The 20,388-nt window shown below is 43.1% G+C and overlaps 1 protein-coding gene across 1 annotated transcript in view; it reads left to right on the top strand.

The window, feature by feature from the left end:
- Nucleotides 1-3,958: 3,958 nt before the first annotated feature.
- The window catches only part of sntb2 (syntrophin, beta 2), a 40,103-nt gene continuing 23,673 nt past the window's right edge, over nt 3,959-20,388 (top strand). Inside the window, exon 1 of the mRNA XM_036567995.1 lies at nt 3,959-4,743. Coding sequence (XP_036423888.1) covers nt 4,095-4,743 — 649 coding nt within the window. The 5' untranslated portion in view covers nt 3,959-4,094. The remainder of the gene's footprint in view (nt 4,744-20,388) is intronic.

The following is a 20,388-nucleotide window of genomic DNA, read 5'->3' as shown; positions in this document are numbered from 1 at the left end:
ATTTTAGTGTTTTTTTTAACTCCGATTACTTAATCATCAAAATAATCGGCAGATTACCTGATTACTAATAATCAGCAATACAGCATTAAATTATGGTAATAAGACTTTATGACTCTGGTGCCCTTCACGTTTCTGTGTTATTATGTTTGTGTTGAGTTAAAGGCTGAGCGCTGTGGATTAGAGAATGTGTGAAGTCTAAGGTGAGGTGTTGTGTGTTGGTGCTGAAGGAGAGATTAAGGCCACTGCAGGTTACTGTACACAAACTCTTCACTGAGGATTATCATCTGTAACACTGACTGAGTTCACACACCCATCATCACACAATCTCATCTACTGTACTTTAATTCAGTAATGAGGGAAAAAATGCATTATAGTACCATAATTTTGTGAAAATGTGCAAATATTGTACACTAATACACTATTTATTAATGATAATTTGTAAATATTGTAATATAATATCTATACTTTGGTGAAAATTCCAAATATTGCCTTGTACAAGTTGGGACACTGTGCAAAATGTGAATAAAAATGTAATGTAATAATCTGCAAATCATTTGAGCCCAATATTTAATTGAAAATAGTACAAAGACAACATATTAAAAGTTGAAACTGAGAAATTTTATTATTTTTTGAAAAAAAAATTTCCAAAAAGTTGGGACGGGCGAACAAAATGCTGGTAGAGTTGTGTAAGGCTAAAAAAAACACCTGGTGGTTGATTGACAACAGGTGAGTAACATGATTGGGTATATCATCTATATAGCATCTCAGAGAGGCGGAGTCTTTCAGAAGTAAAGATGAGGAGGGGTTCACCACTCTGTGAAAGACTGCACCTTCAAATAGTGCAACAAGTCAAGACGAACATTTCAGTTAATGAAAATAACAAAGAATTTCATCATCTACGGTACATAATATCATCAAAAACCAGTATTTACTGGCTGTGATCTTTGGGCCCTCAGGCAGCACTGCATTAAAAACAGACATGATTCTGTAGAGGAAATCACTGCATGGGCTCAGAAACACTTCTGAAAACCACTGTCTGTGAACACAGTTCATCACTGCATCCACAAATGCAAGTTAAAACTCAAAAACGCAAAGAAAAAAAATCTAATATAAACAGGATCCAGAAATGCTGCCACTTTCTCTGGGCCTGAGCTCATTTAAAATGGACTGAGGGAAGTGGAAAAGTGTCCTGTGGTCTGAATCAACATTTGAAATTCTTTTTGGAAATCATGGACACTGTGTCCTCCGGGCTAAAGACCACTCAGCTTGTTATCAGAGCACAGTTCAAAAGCCAGCATTCATGATCGTATAGGGGGCATTAGTGCACATGGCATGGGTGACGTGCTCATCTGTGAAGGCACCATTAATGCTGAACGATATATACAGGTTTTGGCAACATATGCTGCCATCCAGACGACGTCTTTTTACAGAGAAGGCCTTGATTATTTCAGCAAGACAATGTCAAACCACATTTTGCATGTATTACAGCAGCATTGCTCCGTATTAAAAGAGTCCGGGTGCTAAACTGACCTGCCTGCAGTCCAGACCTGTCACCACTGATAATATGTGCCTCATTATGAAATGAAAAACACAACAAAGGAGACCCTGAACTGTCGAGCATCTGAAATCCTGTATTTCAAAACATTCTAAACTACAGCAGTGTCTCCTCAGTTCCCAAACGCTTACAGAGTGTTGTTAAAAGAAGAGGTGATGAAACTCAGTGGTAAACAGGCCCCCGTCCCAACTTTTTTGAAACATGTTGCTGACATCAAATTTAAAATGGGCATATATTTTCAAAAAACAATAAAATTTCTCAGTTTCAACGTTTGATATGTTGTCTGTTGTCAATCTAATACAAGGTTTAAATGATATACACATTGTTAGATTCTGGTTTTATGTACATTTTGTGTCCCAACTTTTTTGGAAACAGGGTTGTAATTTAGTTAAATGACAAATATTGCATTATAATACTTAATTAATACTAATATAATACTAATTTGGTAAACACTTGCAAGTTTTATTTGTAAATATTGTTTTATATTATGATTTAATGAAATATTGAGTTATATGTTGTACTTTGTTGAAAAGTTGCAAATATTGCATTATAATAGACCTGAATTTGGTGAAAATCAGTTGCACTCTAGTTTGGTGAAGGAACACACTAATGTTGCATTTATGAAGTGCATATTCACCCTTTACTGAGATGTAATGAGTTTGCATTGTTCTCATGATGACTCATGGGTAGTGGGTGAGTGGTTGCTGTGGTAACTGTGAGACAGTATGAGTTAGCTGGACTCCTCCCACGAACTGCAAAAACAGGAAGAGGTGAGGTCTGAGGGAGGGAGGAGCAGAGCAGGTGTGGAGCAGACTGTCACTTTCACTATAACCCACCTACAGTGAACATCAGCCAGCCTACAGCAGCTTATTCAGGCCTGCCTTCTGGACGCACTAAAATCCTGACAACTGACACCCTATTGGCTATTTAAGGGCTTTAATCTGGCCCAAACCCAATCGGATGACTCGGAAAAGCAGGCAGTTATAATGCTCTTATAGCCAATTAATGCAGCAGATGCAGCTCCCCCATCACTCATGGCAACTTTAACAACTGAAACATAAACTATTGGCAATTTTTATACATCTAATTAAAGTTTATCAGGCTCAGAGGTACAAAAGCCAAAGCACAAACAGAAGAAACTCCGCCTCGCTCATTAGTATGTAAATCTGTGGCTCATTTATTGGCTGCTCTTGAGGTAGCTGCCGCACTTGAACACGCCTACCTGTGCTGTGATTCACCAGCTTTTTATTCTAATTTCCTGTCCCACCTTAAATGGGTGCCAGAATGTAACAGCTGCACCATTTAAGGTGGAATGGAAAATTAGAATAAGAAGCTGGCCTCAGGTGCTGGAATGTAACAGCAGCACCATTTAAGCTGATGAACAAGAATCAGTGTAGGAACTGGAGTTTATTATTGGGTTTATTATTCTTCTCTATTTTGGATCCTTTGGTCTAAAATAAAAAGCTAAATCTTTGCAGTGAGCGCTTTAACAGTAAAGCAGTCCAGGAGCTGAACCAACACATGTTATGTTCTAGAACCTGAGTGTTCAGGCCTAAAACAAGCATTTCATTTCTCATTTGTTGTGTCGTGTAATATTCTGTAATGAAGCATGCTTTATTTAATTTTTTATCCATCAGTGTTCTGTCACTACATTACCCAGCATGCATTACACAATTACATCACACAACCATTTTAATTCCCAACTCGATGATAAAGAAATTCACCAGATAGACGTGATACCTGGCCTTCAGCCCTACACACTGTCCTCACTGCAGGGTTTAAGCAACGCTAACCCTAGAATGCTCAGCTAGCACATTCGTGTTCTTAAACTAGAACGCGTAGTACGCACATACTTGTGTTCTAGGATGCTTAGCAGTACACACTCATGTTCTAAAACCAAAACACTTAGCAAGTGTGCACTTGTGTTCTAGAACCAGAACACTTAGCTAGTGCATACTTGTGTTCTAGAAAAGTACACTTAGCTGGCACATGCTTGTGTTCTAGAATGCTTAGCCAGTGCACACTCATGTTCTTAAATTAGACTGCTTAGCTGGTGCATTTACGTGTCCTAGAACTACAACACTTAGCTAGTGTGCACTTGTGCTCCAGAACTAGAACACTTATAGTACACACTTGTTTTCTAAATCTAGAATGTTCTAGATCTTAGAACACAGAGTTAGTTAGCACTTGTTGTGTATAACTAGAATACGTAGACAGTATATATAGTGTTCTAAAGCTAGAATGTTTAGCTAGTGCGTACTAAGTTGGTGTTTTATTTTGGTCGGACTTGCCCTTTTTCCACACCATCAGCCCACAGAGCGGGCGTCTGCTTGGGATGGATAACTATTCGCCAATCAGAGCGCAGCAGGGGCGGGGCCTGCCGGAATACGGGTGGGGTAAACAGTGTAACTCTGGCTGGTTGTGGGTGTGTCGAGTTTGAAGAGTTTAGTTCTAGAAGTGACACGAGGGAAGAAACTAGAACTAAACTAGAACCCAAACTCGGATTATTATGAGTTCGGACTGAGAGCGCGCGGTGATCATGGCCATCTGGACTCGCGCGGATAAGAACGGTCAGCTGGACCTGCTGCTGCGGGAGCGCTGGGTCCGGGTCACGGCCGAACTGAGCCGGGACACTTTAACGCTGAGCGCCAACGGGGAGGCGAGCGGGAGCGGCGCCGAGCTCAGGAACGGGCTGTCTAACGGAAACGAGCTCAGTGGCGAGCAGAACCGGCTCCGGAGCCCAAACCCGGAGCTCCAGCCCAACCACGGACACTTAAAGCCCGGCGGATACGGCAGCCCGGGCTCCGGCAGGCTGAGCCGCGATAACGGGACCAGCTCGGAGTACGGGAGTCCCGGTTCGGGCTGCGGGAGCCCCGGGTCCAGCTTCAGCTCCAGACACGGAGACGGAGGAGGCGCGGGCAGCGACTCGAGCGCGGCGGAGAGCGTGCGGAGAGTGCGGGTGGTGAAGCAGGAGTCCGGCGGGCTGGGCATCAGCATTAAGGGCGGCAGAGAGAACCGAATGCCGATCCTCATCTCCAAGATCTTCCCCGGGCTGGCGGCGGATCAGAGCCGCGCGCTGCGCGTGGGAGACGCCATCCTGTCCGTGAACGGGAGCGACCTCCGCGAAGCCACGCACGACCAGGCGGTGCAGGCGCTGAAAAAGGCCGGCAAGGAGGTGACGCTGGAGGGTGAGTGCTCAACGCGACGCCGGGGATTCGGCTCGGCCTGCGGGGCTGCGCTCCAATAACACCGAGAATAACGACAGTAACTCCGCTCAGCTCAGACAGTGACGCTGTAGCACCGCAACCCCGCAGTACTGTGATACTGCAGTGCGTTCTAGAACCAGAATACTTAACGAGTGCGCACTTGTAGAACTCGTGGAGCACTTTTAACAAGTTTTAGACGCGCCTCCATCACCCAGCGCTGGACTCAGCAAGTGTTCCTGTGTTGTAGAACGCTTAGCTAGTACACGCGTATGTTCTAAAACCAGGGTACGTAGATGGCGTGTGCTTGTGTTCTTTTACTAGAACACTGAGTTAGTGTGCCCTTGTTTCTTGTGTTCTATAACCGGGATGCTTAGCTGGTGGATTCTTATGCCCCATAACTACAGTCCTTCTGTCTTGTGTTCTAGAACTTGGGTGCTTAGCCGGTGCAGACTCATATCGTAGAACCAGCACACTTAGCTAGTATGTGTTTGTTGTTCTAGCACCAGATCACTTAGCTAGTTGTACCCTTATATTCCAGAAACAGAACACTTAGCTAGTGTGCATGTGTTGTAAAACTAGAACACTTAAGTGTGCCCTTTTGCTCTAGAACTAGAACACTTTGCTAGCTTGCCCTTGTGTTCTAAAAGTAAAACACTTGGCAAGTGTGCACTTATGTTCTAGAGCCAGAACACTTATCTAATGTGCCCTTGTGTTCTAGAACCAGAACACTTAGCTAGTGTACTTATGTCTTCTAGAAGTAGAACACTTAGCTGGTGTACCTATGTGATCTAGAACTAGAACACTTAGCTAGTGTGTCCTTGTGTTCTAGAACCAGAACACTTAGCTAGTGTACCTATGTGTTCTAGAACTAGAACACTTAGCTCATGTGCACTTGTGTTCTAGAGCCAGAACATTTATCTAGTATGCCCTTGGGTTCTAGAACTAGAACACTTATCTAGCGTGCCCTTGTGTTCTAGGGTTGTGGTGAGGTTGATTAACTAGAACACCACAGAAGCTCGTTGGTCGTGATTCTCTCAGCACTCAGTAAACAAACGCTGTGATTGGCGATTGTTTGGGGATCGTTTGCATATAGCAGTGTTCTGCGCTGTCGGTGCTGTAGGGGAGTTATTATGCACATATGAATATTCATTAATATTAGATATGCGCGCTGCAGGACGCACCGTCAGTGTAATACAGATTTATGCTGTAATAACTGTGATGTCAGAAATGCTGATATGGATTATAATGAGTTCCACAGTTCTGTTAAATCCCTGTCATGTTCCCAAACATTCCTGAAGAAAGGAAAAGGGAAAACCGAAATGAATATTGATGATGTTGCGTTGTGATGTTGTTCTACCGAAAACGTGCTGGAGAGCAGAGATGGTCCTCCAGGTTCTCCGCTCTGCTGACGGGGTCAGTGAAGGTGCTGCAGGACTGTGAGCTCTCGGTGTTGTCCGTCCGTCTGCGTGTGCCGTCTCAGTGTTTGGTCTCGGAGTTCCTCTCCGTCTCTCAGCTGCTTCCACACAAACACGTCGGTCGGAGAGCAACTGCAGCCGTAACGATGTTTACACATCAGTGTGTTCTCAATTAACATCCAGGGTTCCAGAGCGTTCCGGCTTCCTGAAGGTATTTAGCACTTTCAGCCTCTGTAATGAGTTCCGGCCGCTGTGGACGCTGATCTGGGCGTGTTTACACTTTTCTCTTTCTCATATAACGGCCGGCTCATCAGGGCTGGACAGTGTAGTGATATTATACACTTACTGTGTTAAATACGTTACACTCTTCTTTAGGGGTTCTTTAGTAAAGACGGTGGTTCTGTGTAGAACCATTTGCATGGTGAAATGGTTCTTCAGATTGATGGAGAGTGTGTTGTATATGGTTTCATAAAGCACCAAAAAGGGTTCTGCTGTTGTATACAAGCTTGACATCATACACAATAGCAGAACACGTTTTGGTGCTATATAGAACCTTTTTCAAAAGGGTTCTACATGGAACCATATACAACACATTTCCATCGATCTAAAAAAACATTTCACCATGCAAATCATTTAATAATGAAAATAGTTCAATGGGTGTTTGTGGTTTTGTGTAGAATCATTGTCTTTACTAAAGAACCCTTGAAGAACCATCTTCTTTAGGAGTGTAGAACACTGAAGAACTGGGTGGATCATAGAAAAGATGGATTCAGACCAGTTGAACAGTTTGTGTGTCAGAATGTGTTGTATATTCTATGCTGCACCAGATAGTGTCGTTCTATTGTATACAAGCTTGACGTCGTACACAATAGCAGAACCCTTTTCAAACAGGGTTCTACAATGTGGATTGGATCCGATTTGCAAAAATTGGATTTCATGTGTTTTTTGCTGTCTATCAACATTCAATCTGAGTAAAATCTGGGTATGACAGGAACCATATTGGGCTGACAGTCTGAACTCGGCCTTTCATCTGTGGGACTGAAATCTGATACGTATCTGATACACGGTGACTCAGTCTGAACCATCAGATCAGAAGGTACTGAGATGGACCCTTAAGGGTTCCACCCCAGTGACAAGAGGGGCACTGCCCCGGTGACAGTTTACTACCTTAGCTAATGTCCCTTGTGTTCTAGAAGTAGAACATTTAGCTAGCCTGCCTCTGTGTTCTAGAACTAGAACGCTTAGCCTGATCGTGCTCAGGGTGATACCAGTTCACCTCAGGACGTCTGTGATGTTTAGGATTATACAACAGTTAGTTCCGGCCACGCGAGCTGATTGGTTAAGAAGTGTTCTTTTCACAAACACGGTATCACTCTGCGGAGACGCCGTTGCTAAGCAACGACTTTGACAGCTGTAGGAGACGCTCAAGACATTTGAACGTTTTTACTTCTTTACTTTGCCACAAACAGAAAACGGACACTTTTAAGATCACATTTGACCGACAGCCAATTTGGTCAGACTCTGAAGATGAGACAACACTAAATTCCCAAACTGTCATCACCACTGAGCAGCTTTTCAGTCGGCAGCTGAGACAGAAGAACAGCTGAACAACCTGGAATCAGCCAGAAATGAACCCAACACCATTCGCCAAACTAAACGGGCTGTAAGATGCTTTACAGACTGGCTGGAACAAAACAACATTAATACTGATCTGGCAAAAACTGACAAAACTGAGCTGAACTTGATATTGCGGCAGTTTTAAGGCTCAGTCTGTACTTCAAAAGGCGAGGCTTACTGCTGGCTGTGCAGCGAGTGGGTGGAGCTCGTTACTCTGACGTAGCAACAAGCTGCTCGTTAAGGAACTATAATTTGGTGAAGGAACTGCGAACATTAAAACATATTAAACGCCGCGTTCACGGCCCAGTTTATTAATTTATTACTGTATTTATTTAACTGTTGTATTAAAGCAATAGAACACTCGAGGAGTGTGTTATCGCCAATAACCAATTCACAGCCGTGATGTTATTTCACGATTACACTCCCTCTCGGGTTCTACTGCTTAAGTGATTCACATAGGATAAGAAATCTCGGTCTAAATGATGGAGATAAGCTCCGCCTTCAGTCCAGAAAAGAGCAGAAGAGATGTAAAAACATCTAAATTAGCTGTTTTGTTTACTCTGTTTATCTTTCTGTCTGAAGTGAATGCAGTGGGTCATCATCATCACCCTTAACTAGGGCTGGGCGATAAAACGATAACAATAATTATCACGATATAACTTTTCCTCGATAGAGCGAAACGACATGTTCGATCAATATAATACACCATTCTCACACTTCCACGTTCAGCGAAAGCCTTGGTGGCGTTTTCTACTGCAAGGAAAGCGACACTACTATGCTGTCGCCAGGAGAGGGCGCACTTCTGAGTTTTTCTACATGATTAGAGAGGGAGGGGCGACGAGTAAGATGAGTCTTTAGCAACGGCTGAAACGCGGAGTTACATTCCCTGTTTGAGTGGAGCAACAGGCGATCTGTCCTCCTGTGACCGAGCCTGAGTGAGGAGGTCAGTGGCGTAACTGTACTGACCTACAGTGACCTCACCTCTTTACTAACATCCTAACAGCTTTAGCAGCGTTAAATCACAATCCTCACAACTACAGCGCTGTTACAGCGCTCAGTCTGATTTAATATTAGTGCATTCACAAGCAACGAAAGTGAAAGAAAGAAGTGGTTCATGTAAATTACAGCCCTGATTTACACGACAGTAACCTGAGGAAGCTGTGAGGCAGTGGAGAGCAGGAGAGCGCTATCTTTCCAGGCTAGCTGTTTTTAGCAGCTGGCTAACTTGAAGCAGCTCCGTCGCTCCACAACACGGAGAATTGATGATACTGTAGATCAAACACGACACAAAAGCGCCGCTGTCAGTTTAAACGTACCTAAAGGAGGACTCTGTTTGTCTGGTGTTGATGTTTTGCGGTTCACCACTTAAACTACTACGATAGTATAGAGAAACCCAGTCGTCTAGCTGGTGTCTGAATACTGTGATGTCATGTGTAGCGGGGTAGCTGAGCGCTCGGCACCAGCTCAAATAATCTGTTTTCTTTCTTAAATTATGACTATTACAAAATAGCCGTGCTTTTCCAGCTGGTAAAAACAGCTCAGCAGACACTTTCTCCCACTCTCCCACTGTCCCACTCTCCCACTGTCCCACTCTCCCACTGTCCCACTGTCCCACTCTCCCACTCTCCCACTGTCCCACTGTCCCACTCTCCCACGACAGATCTGTGAAATGTTCCACTGGTTGAGTGTTTGTCGTGTTCAGACCGTAAAGGATAGTTTAAAACATCGATTAACCACCCAGGACCAAAAATCAGCCTTCAAACCTGAAAGAAATAATGATTTGACATTTATCGCGGTATGTATCGATATGCAACGATATGAATTTTGTTTATCACGATAACATTTTTGGCCATATCGCCCAGCTCTACGCTTAACCTGAATTTACAGCAGACGGTCAGCTTCACTGCATGAAATCAGCCTTTTTATCTGTAATGTTTGCATATTCTGAGTTTTCTACGTGAGACAGGACAGGAACGTTACATATCGGCCTGATTTTAGACACAGAGAACAGCAAACGTTTTCCCTGTTCCACCTTAAATGGTGCAGCAGTTACATTTTCTCACATCAGGTGTTCTAATAATAACAGCACCTTTTAAGGTGCACCGAAAACATTTGAATTAGGAGGTGAATTCAGCTTCATCAGAGAACACGAGTCAGCACTTCTTCAGTGCTGCAACTCATTTCCCACAGAATATGACAGCGTTTTTACCAACGTGTCGATTCACACAGGATTAATCTAATCTGAGGTTATGTTTACGGCTCGTTTGTGGAGTCTTACCTGATGCAGGAGCGCAGTGTCGGTAATAATGACTGACATGGCGCGTTCAGACGGGACTAAAGTCTCTGAGAATAACGTAATAATCACATCACCCTCCTCAGGTAGAACTGATCCCGTCTGAATCGAGCTTCAGCCACCGGTCAGAATCCGAATCTCCGAGTGTGTTAGACATACGAGGAATCGGTCTCGGACAGTCACACCTGTATGACCGTAACACACTGAACAGACCAGACGAACACAGACTGACAACAAGGATTAAACTACACTCTTCAAGATGGTTCTCCAAGGGTTCTTCAGAAAAGACAGTGGTTCTGTAGAACCATGAACACTCAAGGAATCATCTGCGTGCTGAAATGTGTTTTGCATGGTGAAAGCGTCCTCCAGATTGATGGACAGTGGGAGAGTGTGTTGGTTCTCTATAGCACCAGAAAGGTTTTTGAAATTGTGTACAATGAGAGCTGTGATTTACGGCTACAGGAGGCGGCACCAACGTTGGCAACGTGAAGTGGGCGGAGCCTGTGATGTGACAGAGTTGAGCCGAGTTTAACTCTATGCAAATAAGGCGCGAAGCGACGTGGCAATTACCAATTGGAACTGAGCCAGAGCCGGTTTATGAGGAGCCTGGCCTCTTCCTGTTTCCCCCGTTATATTAAAAACATGACTGCAAAACGCCAGGGGGCGCCCACGAGCGAGTCCTGAATGAATGGGGGTGAGTGGAGCTAAACGGCTAAAAATGAAAAGTCAAATAGTTTCTAATCACTCAGAGCTTTTCTTTAATTTCAGACAGTAGAAGAAAGAGTTTCACTAAAAAAGCTAAGAAAACTGTGTATGTTTCCTTTTTTCTACAGCAAACGGGTTTCAGGCAGCAGGACACTAAGATTACTGATACTGAGCGCTGATCGGTTAACATTACTGATACTGAGTGCTGATTGGTTGGCGAGCGGAGAAGCTCATTGGCTGTTCGCGCTCACTGATGTCATGAACGTACATGAGGCGCTGTTTAAACTCCTATAACTCGAGTCTAAAAGCTCTTAAAAAGAGTGAATCTAGTTCATTTACAGCTTTACAGCCAGAAAATGTGCTGAATGAAACAGATACGACTGACCTGAGCCTGACCTGCAGTGGCTGGAAAGACAGGATAAGCCATGAGCTGTTGCTGTAATTTTCTGGATTGTTATCTTGAGATAACAAATTAATTATCTTGTGATCTCAAGTTAACAACTTTGTTATCCTTAGATCACAAGATACTTAACTGGTTATCTCAAGATAACAATCCAGAAGATTATAACTGCCTCATGGCCTCTCTGGACGTCTGTAGGGAGGTTCTTGATGGAGAGTTGGTCTGTGGGGTGGGTGGGGGTGCGAGCGGTTGGTGTGTGTGCGTGTGTGTGTGTGTGTGTGTGTGTGTGTGTGTGTGTGTGTGTGTGTGTGTGCACCTCAGCGTGGGGCGGAAGGTTGGGTTCTCGTGCTGGCGGGATCAGGAGGAGAGCTCTGAAAACAAACCCGCGGTAAATAAAGGTCTGATTGCACTTCCTGTTAGATCAGTGCAGTGGAGGTGCTATCAGACGCTCGGAGCTCATTAGCACCGAGCGCTCGTACTGCAGGCGGAACGCTCCGAGATCCTCACCGTTCGCTTCACAGGGAGTTTTCATTCTGCTTTTACAGTTCTGAGTCATTCCTGTATCTGTGGCAGCACGAAAGTCCCCCGAGAACCACGAGCTGACGAATGAAACCACACGCTTAAAAAAGAGGGTTCCTTAGTAAAGACTACACGGAACTGTGAACACTCAGAACTGTCTGCATGCTTAAAGGGTTTCTTGCATGGAGAAAAGGTTCTTCAGATTAATAGAGAATGTGCTGTATATGGTTCTATACAGCACCAAAAAGGTTCTGCTGTTGATACAGGCCTGACATCATACTAGTACCCTTTTTGGTGCTATGTAGAACCATATACACTCTTGAAAAAGATGGTTAGTCAAGGGTCTTTAATAAAGGGAACGGTTCTATTTAGAACCATTATTCTGTGTAGACACATGCTAAAATGGTTCTTCAGGTTGATGGAGAATGTGTTGTATATGGTTCTATATGGCACCAAAAAGGTTCTTCTATTGTTGCAATATCAAGCTTGTGAAAACAGAACCAAAGAAGAACCCATTTTCAAAAATGTTCTGTATAGAACCATATACAACACATTCTCCATCAATCTCAAGAACCTTTTCACCATGCAGAGAACCATTTAAGCATGCAGAAGGTTCTTTGAGTGTTCATGGTTCTATATAGATCCACTGTCTTTCCTAAAGAACCCTTAAGGAACCGTCTTTTTTAGGCTGTAGCTCAGCTCCGTGTTCTGAAGGCTGCAGTGTGTGTCGGCTCTAGGCGCTTCACTGGAGACGTGTTTTTTGTTTCTGTCCAATTAAAAACTTCACAATGAAACAAGGGGCTCTATTCACGCTCTGTTCTGCCGCTTCCTCTGTTCTCGTCTGCAGCCGGAACCGAGTGACCTCCCGAAAGGGCCAAACACGGAGCGCCGGGCTGAGCGTGGTCAGCAGTGACAGCACAGTGATGGTGGAACGGGAACTTGCGCAATACGAGCTGTTTCCCTTCAGTTCTGCTAAGTTTAGCTTCTCCAGCCCTGCTCTGTGTTTTGACCTCGGTTGCCAGATTGTTTCCTTAATCCCCAAAAATATATTAAAAACTCACCAAAATGCAGAATGCGGAGTGCGTTAAACCGCCGACGCCTTGACCTCGAAAATTCACACAGAACTTCTGAAGCTGCGATAGATGCACTGTGATTTTCTCCGGTTTGAAGAAAAGATTTTAGCTGAATTTTTGCCCAAATCTGAGAAACAAACAAACAAAGTACAAATAATTGTGAGTGTCTCTTAAGTCGGGCCTAAGCTGCACCATTTTAACCCAGATTTAACCCTGATTTGCTCTTTCTGACCAAATGTTGACAGTCTGGATCGATGTTTCCAGCTGTGATCAGAAGTGATCGAAGGTGATCTGTTCGTACGAGAGGAGAAACGAGGCGCTCTGGCTTCTGCTCAGAGATCTCCAGAGTGACTTGCTTCAGATTTTCCACTATTTTCCATCATCAACATTCCATATAAGCTCAGAAGACTCGTGTAGGTTCACTGGTGGTTCTGGATAGTAAATAAAATGTCTATATTTGTGTTGTAGCCATGGCGACCCCTGGTTCCTATCACCACCACTGTAAAGACATCTGAACCATTTCACACCAAACCACTGTGAATCCCTCTGTTTACACCAGCCTGTCACAGTTATTACATATTATTTGAAATAACTGCAGTTCTTTTCCACAGTCGCTCTCAGTATAGACCAAACAAAAGACGACAGGAAACACATTTAATTACAGACGTTATGGTTTCTTACAGAAACAGCACCTTTTTACGTTCACACGTTTTAACGGAGGGATAGAACCCGTTTAGGGAACGGTTTCCTTTTTTGTTTGTTAGCTAGATAGCTAATGCTAATGCTAATGTTTGCATACAATAAAGCACATAAGCTTCGCCTCCAGAATTCTGTCTAACTGTGTGTCAATTCATGTCAGTGTGACCTTAAATAAGAAGGTTCTTCAAGGGTTCTTTAGTAAAGAAAATGGTTCTATATAGATGCTGATTTGCATGCTCAAATTTTTCTTTGCATGGTCAAATGGTTCTTCAGATCGATAGAGAATGTGTTGTATATGCTTCTTTATAGCACCAAAAAGGGTTCTGCTGTTGTTATGATGTCAAGCTTGTAACCCTTTTTGCTGCTACATACATTCTCAAAAAAGATGGTTCTTCAAGGGTTCTTCAGGATTTTTTTATAGAACCATGAGCATTCAAAGAACACTTTGCATGATTAAATAGTTCTTTGCATCATGAAATGGTTTTTCAGCTTGATGATGCATGTGCTGTATATGGTTCTACATAGAACCTTTTTGAAAAGGGTTCTATGTAACACCACAAAGCGTTCTTCTATTGTTACGAGCTGTCAAGCTTGTATGAGTAGAACAACGCTTTTTGGTGCCATTTAGAACCATATACAGCTTATGCTCCATCAAGCCGAAGAACCATTTTATCATGTAAAGGGTTCTTTGAGTGTACATGGTTCCATTTTCTTTGCTGAAGAACCCTTGAAGAAACATGGTTTTGTGTGTAGAACCATTATCACAGACTCTGTATGCCATACACGACACAGTTACACCTTCTGTGAATACCATGTCTATAAGAACCTATGAACACAATCATAACATCTTATAATGCATTCATAAGACATCATAAACATGACTAAGTATTTATAAAAATGCATTGCACTTTATAACCATGTTTGTGATGCATTATGAATTGTTAATGCACTATAAGTAGTGTTAATAACAGGTTATAAGAGCTTATAAGTTGTGAAGACACTAAAACACACAAAGAGAAGCTCATTAAAGCTTCAGAAGTCGAGTTTCACCAATGTGGGAAAGTCAGTGTGCACCACTGTTAGCTCAGCGCTAACTTAACACTGCATATCCAATAGAGTGCTAGCAGAAAGTAGCATTACTGTAGTGCAGTGTAGTGATGCTACACAGTGAAGGTTCTAGTGGTTCATGTTAGAACCACATTACAGTGGTAGTGCTCTGCTAACCTGCCTCTCTCTCTCCACAGTGACCTCATGCTCAGTGTGATGTCAGAGGGGGTTCAGGGGAGGGGCTGATGGTACTGGGTGTGCTGTGATGTGATGCAGTGTTTACAGTGAGAGCGCTGGGGGAGGACAGTGCAGTGCAGTAGTAAGTAGTAGGGCTGAACGGCTTGTTTGGGGATCTGAATATTCAGGACTGAAGACCCGAAGCTGCAGCTCTAACAGCTCCAGCACTGAGAGATAAAATACCGTAAATAAACGTATTTATCTCACTTTACACTCTGCAGGCTGGGACTGACCTCTTTAGCACTGACAATACAACATGTTATTAGCACTGCTTATAGTGCACTATATTAACAATTCATAATGCATAATAAGCATAGCTATAAAGTGTAATTCATTTATATAAATATTTATAGCCATGTTTATGGTGCCTTATGAATGCATTGTAACGTGTTTATAGATGCTCACTAACATGGTATTCATAGAAAGTATAACACACAACACGTTCTTCATCGATCTGAAGAACATTTCACCATACAAACAGTTCGAGTGTTCATTGTTCTGTATAAAACCATTTTCTTTACTGAAGAACCCTTGAAAATCATCTTTTTTCGAGAGTGTATAAAGGAAAAGCAAGATTTAGCTGCATAAAATAAACAAAAAATGTCAATCACATTTATTAACTGCATTTATGTGACCGTAATTATCAGCTAAAATTCAGTGATCAGTGATGGGTCTGTAGTGACCCCTGGTTCCTATCACCACCACTGTAAAGACTTCTGAACTGTTTCACACCAAACCGCTCTGAATCTCTCTGATTACACCTCACACACTCAGTTATGGAGGAATTTTGAAGCGAATGGTGGAGTTCCCCTTTGATTTTGGCTAGCTGCCCTTCTGGTCGTTATCACTGTTTAAACACCTGTTAAGAAAAACAAACACACACATGAGTGTAATAATCCAGATTATTAGAGGAAGTGACTGAATATTGATCAGCTGGTCTGACCAGGCGGGTTTGTTGTGTTGAGCTGGTGGAGTGGACTGAACGAGCTGCTCATTTACACTGACGGATACTTAACTCTAAGTTGTACTCAGTGTGGTATCAGACTCGGACTTGGCGAGTACTCATACTTACGTACTCGTAGTCTGTCTGACAGAACTGGTATCGCTGCGTCTCTGGGCTGTGAGTTGGTGCTGCAGCGCTGCGTCTGTGGGAAAGCGAGTTTGGGCCCTGCTGAGTCTGGAGTTGTGAGCGAGGCTGGTTTCTGTGGGTTTGGTTAATATCTAACGCTGAGAGCTGTAATGAGGAACAGACGCGCTGGAGCTCCGCGCTGACTCAGAATGTGGAGGATTCAGTCTGAAAAACATCCCTTTCACTCCAGTTTCGCTCCTCGTCCTGGACAGAAAACTCCTCTGTCCTCTCTGCTGATCACTTTCGCTGATATGAGGCAGATCCAGTGTATTGATCTTTTTTAATAGGTATTTTTATCAGCCAAGGAACAACTTTACACAGAGACATACATGCCCTTTCTTTTTATAGAACCGTGATTAAAACAAACAGACAAACAAACACATAAATAAATAAGAAGATGCTGAATAAACAGGGAAATCTTCTGATCTTCACTCTCACCATGTAAATATGTAATGTTGGTCACATAGAGACATATAGTGAGCTGGAATGTCAAGTGTGAGTAAGAGGTTGCTGTGCTTTAGAATGTCCTGATCAATATTTTTGCCCCCCCAGGCTGATCTGAGTACTTTAATGTTTAATGTTGGCCGATGCTGAGCCTCTGTGTGTCCAAAGCTCATTAATACTGCAGTAAAATTACTTAATAATTAAATAACACTTTTGGCAAATGTTTCTGAAATAGCCATTTAGTGGTGTGTTTAAAGGTGCAGTTTGTGAGATGTAGAGGTCTCTGTTAGCAAAAATGGAATATAGTACACCAAAAACACAAACCATGTTCTCATTAGTGTAGCAGCTGGAATTATGAATCATCGTGTTTTTGTTATCTTAGGATGAGCCCTTCATATCTACATAGGCAACCAGCCTTAGAGACCTTAAGGTCACCGGTTCGATCCCCTGAGCCGACAGTACATGAGCAAGGCACTTACCCCCAACTGCTCCCCGGGCACTGTGGATGGGGCTGTCCACTGCTCTGGGCAAGTGTGCTCTAGTGTGTGTGTTCACTAGTGTGTATGTGGTGTTTCACTGCACAGATGGGTCAAAATGCGGAGGTGAAATTTCCCCGTTGTGGGACTAAAAAGGGGTAACTTACAGACTTACCTACTTACATATCAAGCGGCTCCTCTTCCTCCTTCCCTAGTGGCTTCTACACTCTGAACTGATCCCTTCTTTATGGACTGTTCATATGAACAGTTTATATTTTATGGTGAATGATCTACGAGTTATATGAGGACCTGTGATCAGCTGCTCCTTTCTCTCTCTGCTCTGACTACGTTGTTTCTGATAAAGGGTGGTTTACAAAGATGAAATGGTGCAGACGGTAAAGCTGGTTGTTTACGCGATAGTTTTGTTTTCATCCAGTCGCGAGTGAAAACGCAGAGTGGCTGTTGTGCTTCTGACGTTTAGGACTCTTCGCTGTCTTCTGAAAACGCTCCTCACTGCTGCAGCAGGGGATGATGTCTGTTTACGTCGCCTCTACAGCAGTGGAGTAAATAGAGGAGCTGTTTTTGTTATGTAATCAATGGTAGTTCATTTGTTGTCATTTCCAACCTGCTTAGTTTTAATTAGCTACAACAACACGGTTCCACTCGGCGGTGCCGCGTTTTAAACTGGACAGACTGTAAACAGACTTTGTCGGTTTGTTATTTTGAGGACGTCCCGTGTTGATGGTTCAGTGTAGGATTGGGACACAGCCGTTGATAGAGCTGAGGAGAGCGGAGCCGAGTGGGAGGAGGAGGGAATAGTCTGCATTGTTCTGCAGGGCGTGTTGACGGGCGGTTTTGGGCTGTGATGTGTTTATGATGGTGTTGGAACAGCGTTCTGCAGGTTCCTCTGCTCACTCTGAGCTGCAGGAAGGGTTTGGTAACCCTGAGGAGCCTTTACTGCGTTGGGTTTTGGTGTGTTATTATTAGGGAGTTTCGCAATGAGTAGTCAGACAGTGTGTCATCATCATCGGTTCAATCTGGGGTCCATCGATCATTCATTTTCCCAGTTTATGGACAAATTGCATGAGCGTTTTATATATATATATATATATTGTAAATGCATTATATTTATATATATATATATATATAATATATTTACACTACGTATAGATGCTTTAATGTGTATAAAACATATGAGATATTATTATTACATATAGATGCTTAATTATTGATAATACTTATATATTAGCTTTAATTTGACACGACATTGACAGGTTATGTATGTCAAATGTCAGTTCACGTTTATATATACATATTGTTGCCATGGGAACAGGAGAAAGAACATCCTTAACTTTCAATGGAACATAAAGGAACCAGAGAATATCCTGAGTCATTTTGGACGAGTTCTATTGGTCCGTTTACCACGATATTGTAAAGGACAGCTGGCATGAACATGATTCATATGAGGCTTATTATTATTACATATAGGTACGTACTTACATATATATTACATAAAGGTATTTTCATGGCATCGCTGTTGGAATAAAACCTCAAATCTCCATTTTTAATATCAGTCCATTTCTTTTTTTATACATAATTTTAAAAATCTTTACATTGTGTTAAAAATTCATCCAGTATTACTGAGAATAGAATCTGTCAATCAACTTACATTAAAAAGTAAAGATCTTTCACTTCTTCATATTAATGTGTGTACGTGTGTGTGTGTGTGTGTGTGTGTGTGTGTGTGTGTGTGTGTGTAAAACCTCATGTCCTGATATTGTATAAAAACAAACATGTGATGCATAAGGGAGCCCACACACCCCCACCCTCCCCCCACTCCGCTGAGTCCACACACTGTTCTGATTAAGGTTCAGCAGAGCGGGTTTTGGTGGTTTTGGGGGGAGAGTGTTCAATAATAGCAGAGCTGAGGACTGCAGGGCATTGTGGGTAACAGAGCAGCCCTGTAGCTGAGAAAGCAGCAAGCTTTAACGGTTAGAGCGATAATTCGTCCTTTAACGACGGAGCTTAACGAGTGCAGCACGACGCTGTGATATCTGTGCTGTTATAGGAGCCGCAGAAAAACAGAGTCAGAGCTGTTTATTCTGAAACTGTCCTTATCAATACAAACACAACTGCGGCTGGATTCTCAGTGGTCTGATGATGTCATGCAGTCACTTGTTGTTGGTTGGCAGCTCAGCAGCAGTTTATTACAAGCTAATGTGTTCTGAAATAACCGATCCAGCAATAATTATCCAATTTAGATGCTTTAGAGTGACATTAAATGAGCAGAAACACCATTAAATTCTTAATGGTTATTATGAGAGTTCCAGCTGTCTTTAGAGCAGGTGGGAGATGAGCTAGAACCAGAACCGTAAGGTCAGTTGAGCACGTTATCCACCCAGCAGCGAGTGCTTTGCTGTTGTGACGTAGCGCTGATTTGTCCTTTATCTTTACAACCTGTGATTTAATCACATTATTATATTCTTCATTTTGTTCTACTAGTTCAGGAATGTTTTGCTGGAACACGTGAACAGGAACAGAAGAGTGCTGGTTCTACTGGGAGCGAGCTGCTTTGTTGTTTACTGGGTTCTCGTGTTGTTCAGGTTCAGGTGCTGCAGTGTGTTTACGGGCTCACTGAATGTAATGATGATGTAATTGAGTATTAAAATGTGGTGTTTAGTGGTATTGAAGTAATTTGGTCGCTACTATAAAAGTATGAATTTTGAGACCCAGTTCTGCTGATGTTTGTTGTCCTCAGTGAGGCTGTGAGAGTGAATTCTGCCTGGATGATGGAGCGGTTTAGTGTTTTTGTTTTTCATTATGTCCCGTAAATGGTTGTTTACTACAAGAACACAAACTTCCCTGATTTCCATGGCCAGAACCTCAACACGCAGTGGGGGGGTGGGGGTGAGAGAGGGTGAGAGAGAGTGAGAGAGAGTGAGGGTGAGGGTGAGAGAGAGAGGGTGGGGATGGGTGAGGGAGGGTGAGGGTGTGAGAGAGAGGGTGGGGATGGGTGAGGGAGGGTGGGGAAGGGTGGGGTTGGGTGAGAGAGAGTGAGAGAGGGAGGGTGAGGGAGTGAATAAAGCAGCCTCAGGTGAAAATCTTCCATCCTATATTTCTACCACATGCAGCAGCAAACACACCTGCACACTGTGTGTAACTGAAGTGAACGTCAGAGCATGTCAGTAAATGAGTAGTGCTCTCTCTCTCTCTCTCTCTCTCTCTCTCTCTCTCTCTCTCTCTCTCTCTCTCTCTCTCGCTCGCTCGCTCACACACACACTGTGGAACAGTTCTGATGGCGTGTTTTCCAGAGTTTTCCGGTGGAAAGTTCCGAACAGCTCAGTGCAGGAGTGACATTTAGAGCAAGAAAAAGTGAACAGCCACAAAAACACAGGAGAGGATGGATGACTGTGCACAGTTATCATATCAAATCAGACTAGTTTAGCTAGTTTAGCTATTTTCACTCAAAACAGTTAGACAGCAAAGAGAGTTAGACAGCAAAGAGAGTTAGACAGCGAAGATTTAGCCAACACTGGCTATTTTCAGTCAGTGGACTTCGAAAGAAGATATTAG

This window comes from Colossoma macropomum, unplaced genomic scaffold (assembly GCF_904425465.1).
Source record: "Colossoma macropomum unplaced genomic scaffold, Colossoma_macropomum, whole genome shotgun sequence".
Classification (NCBI taxonomy): Eukaryota; Metazoa; Chordata; class Actinopteri; order Characiformes; family Serrasalmidae; genus Colossoma; species Colossoma macropomum.
This window is presented reverse-complemented; position numbering and strand designations above follow the sequence as displayed.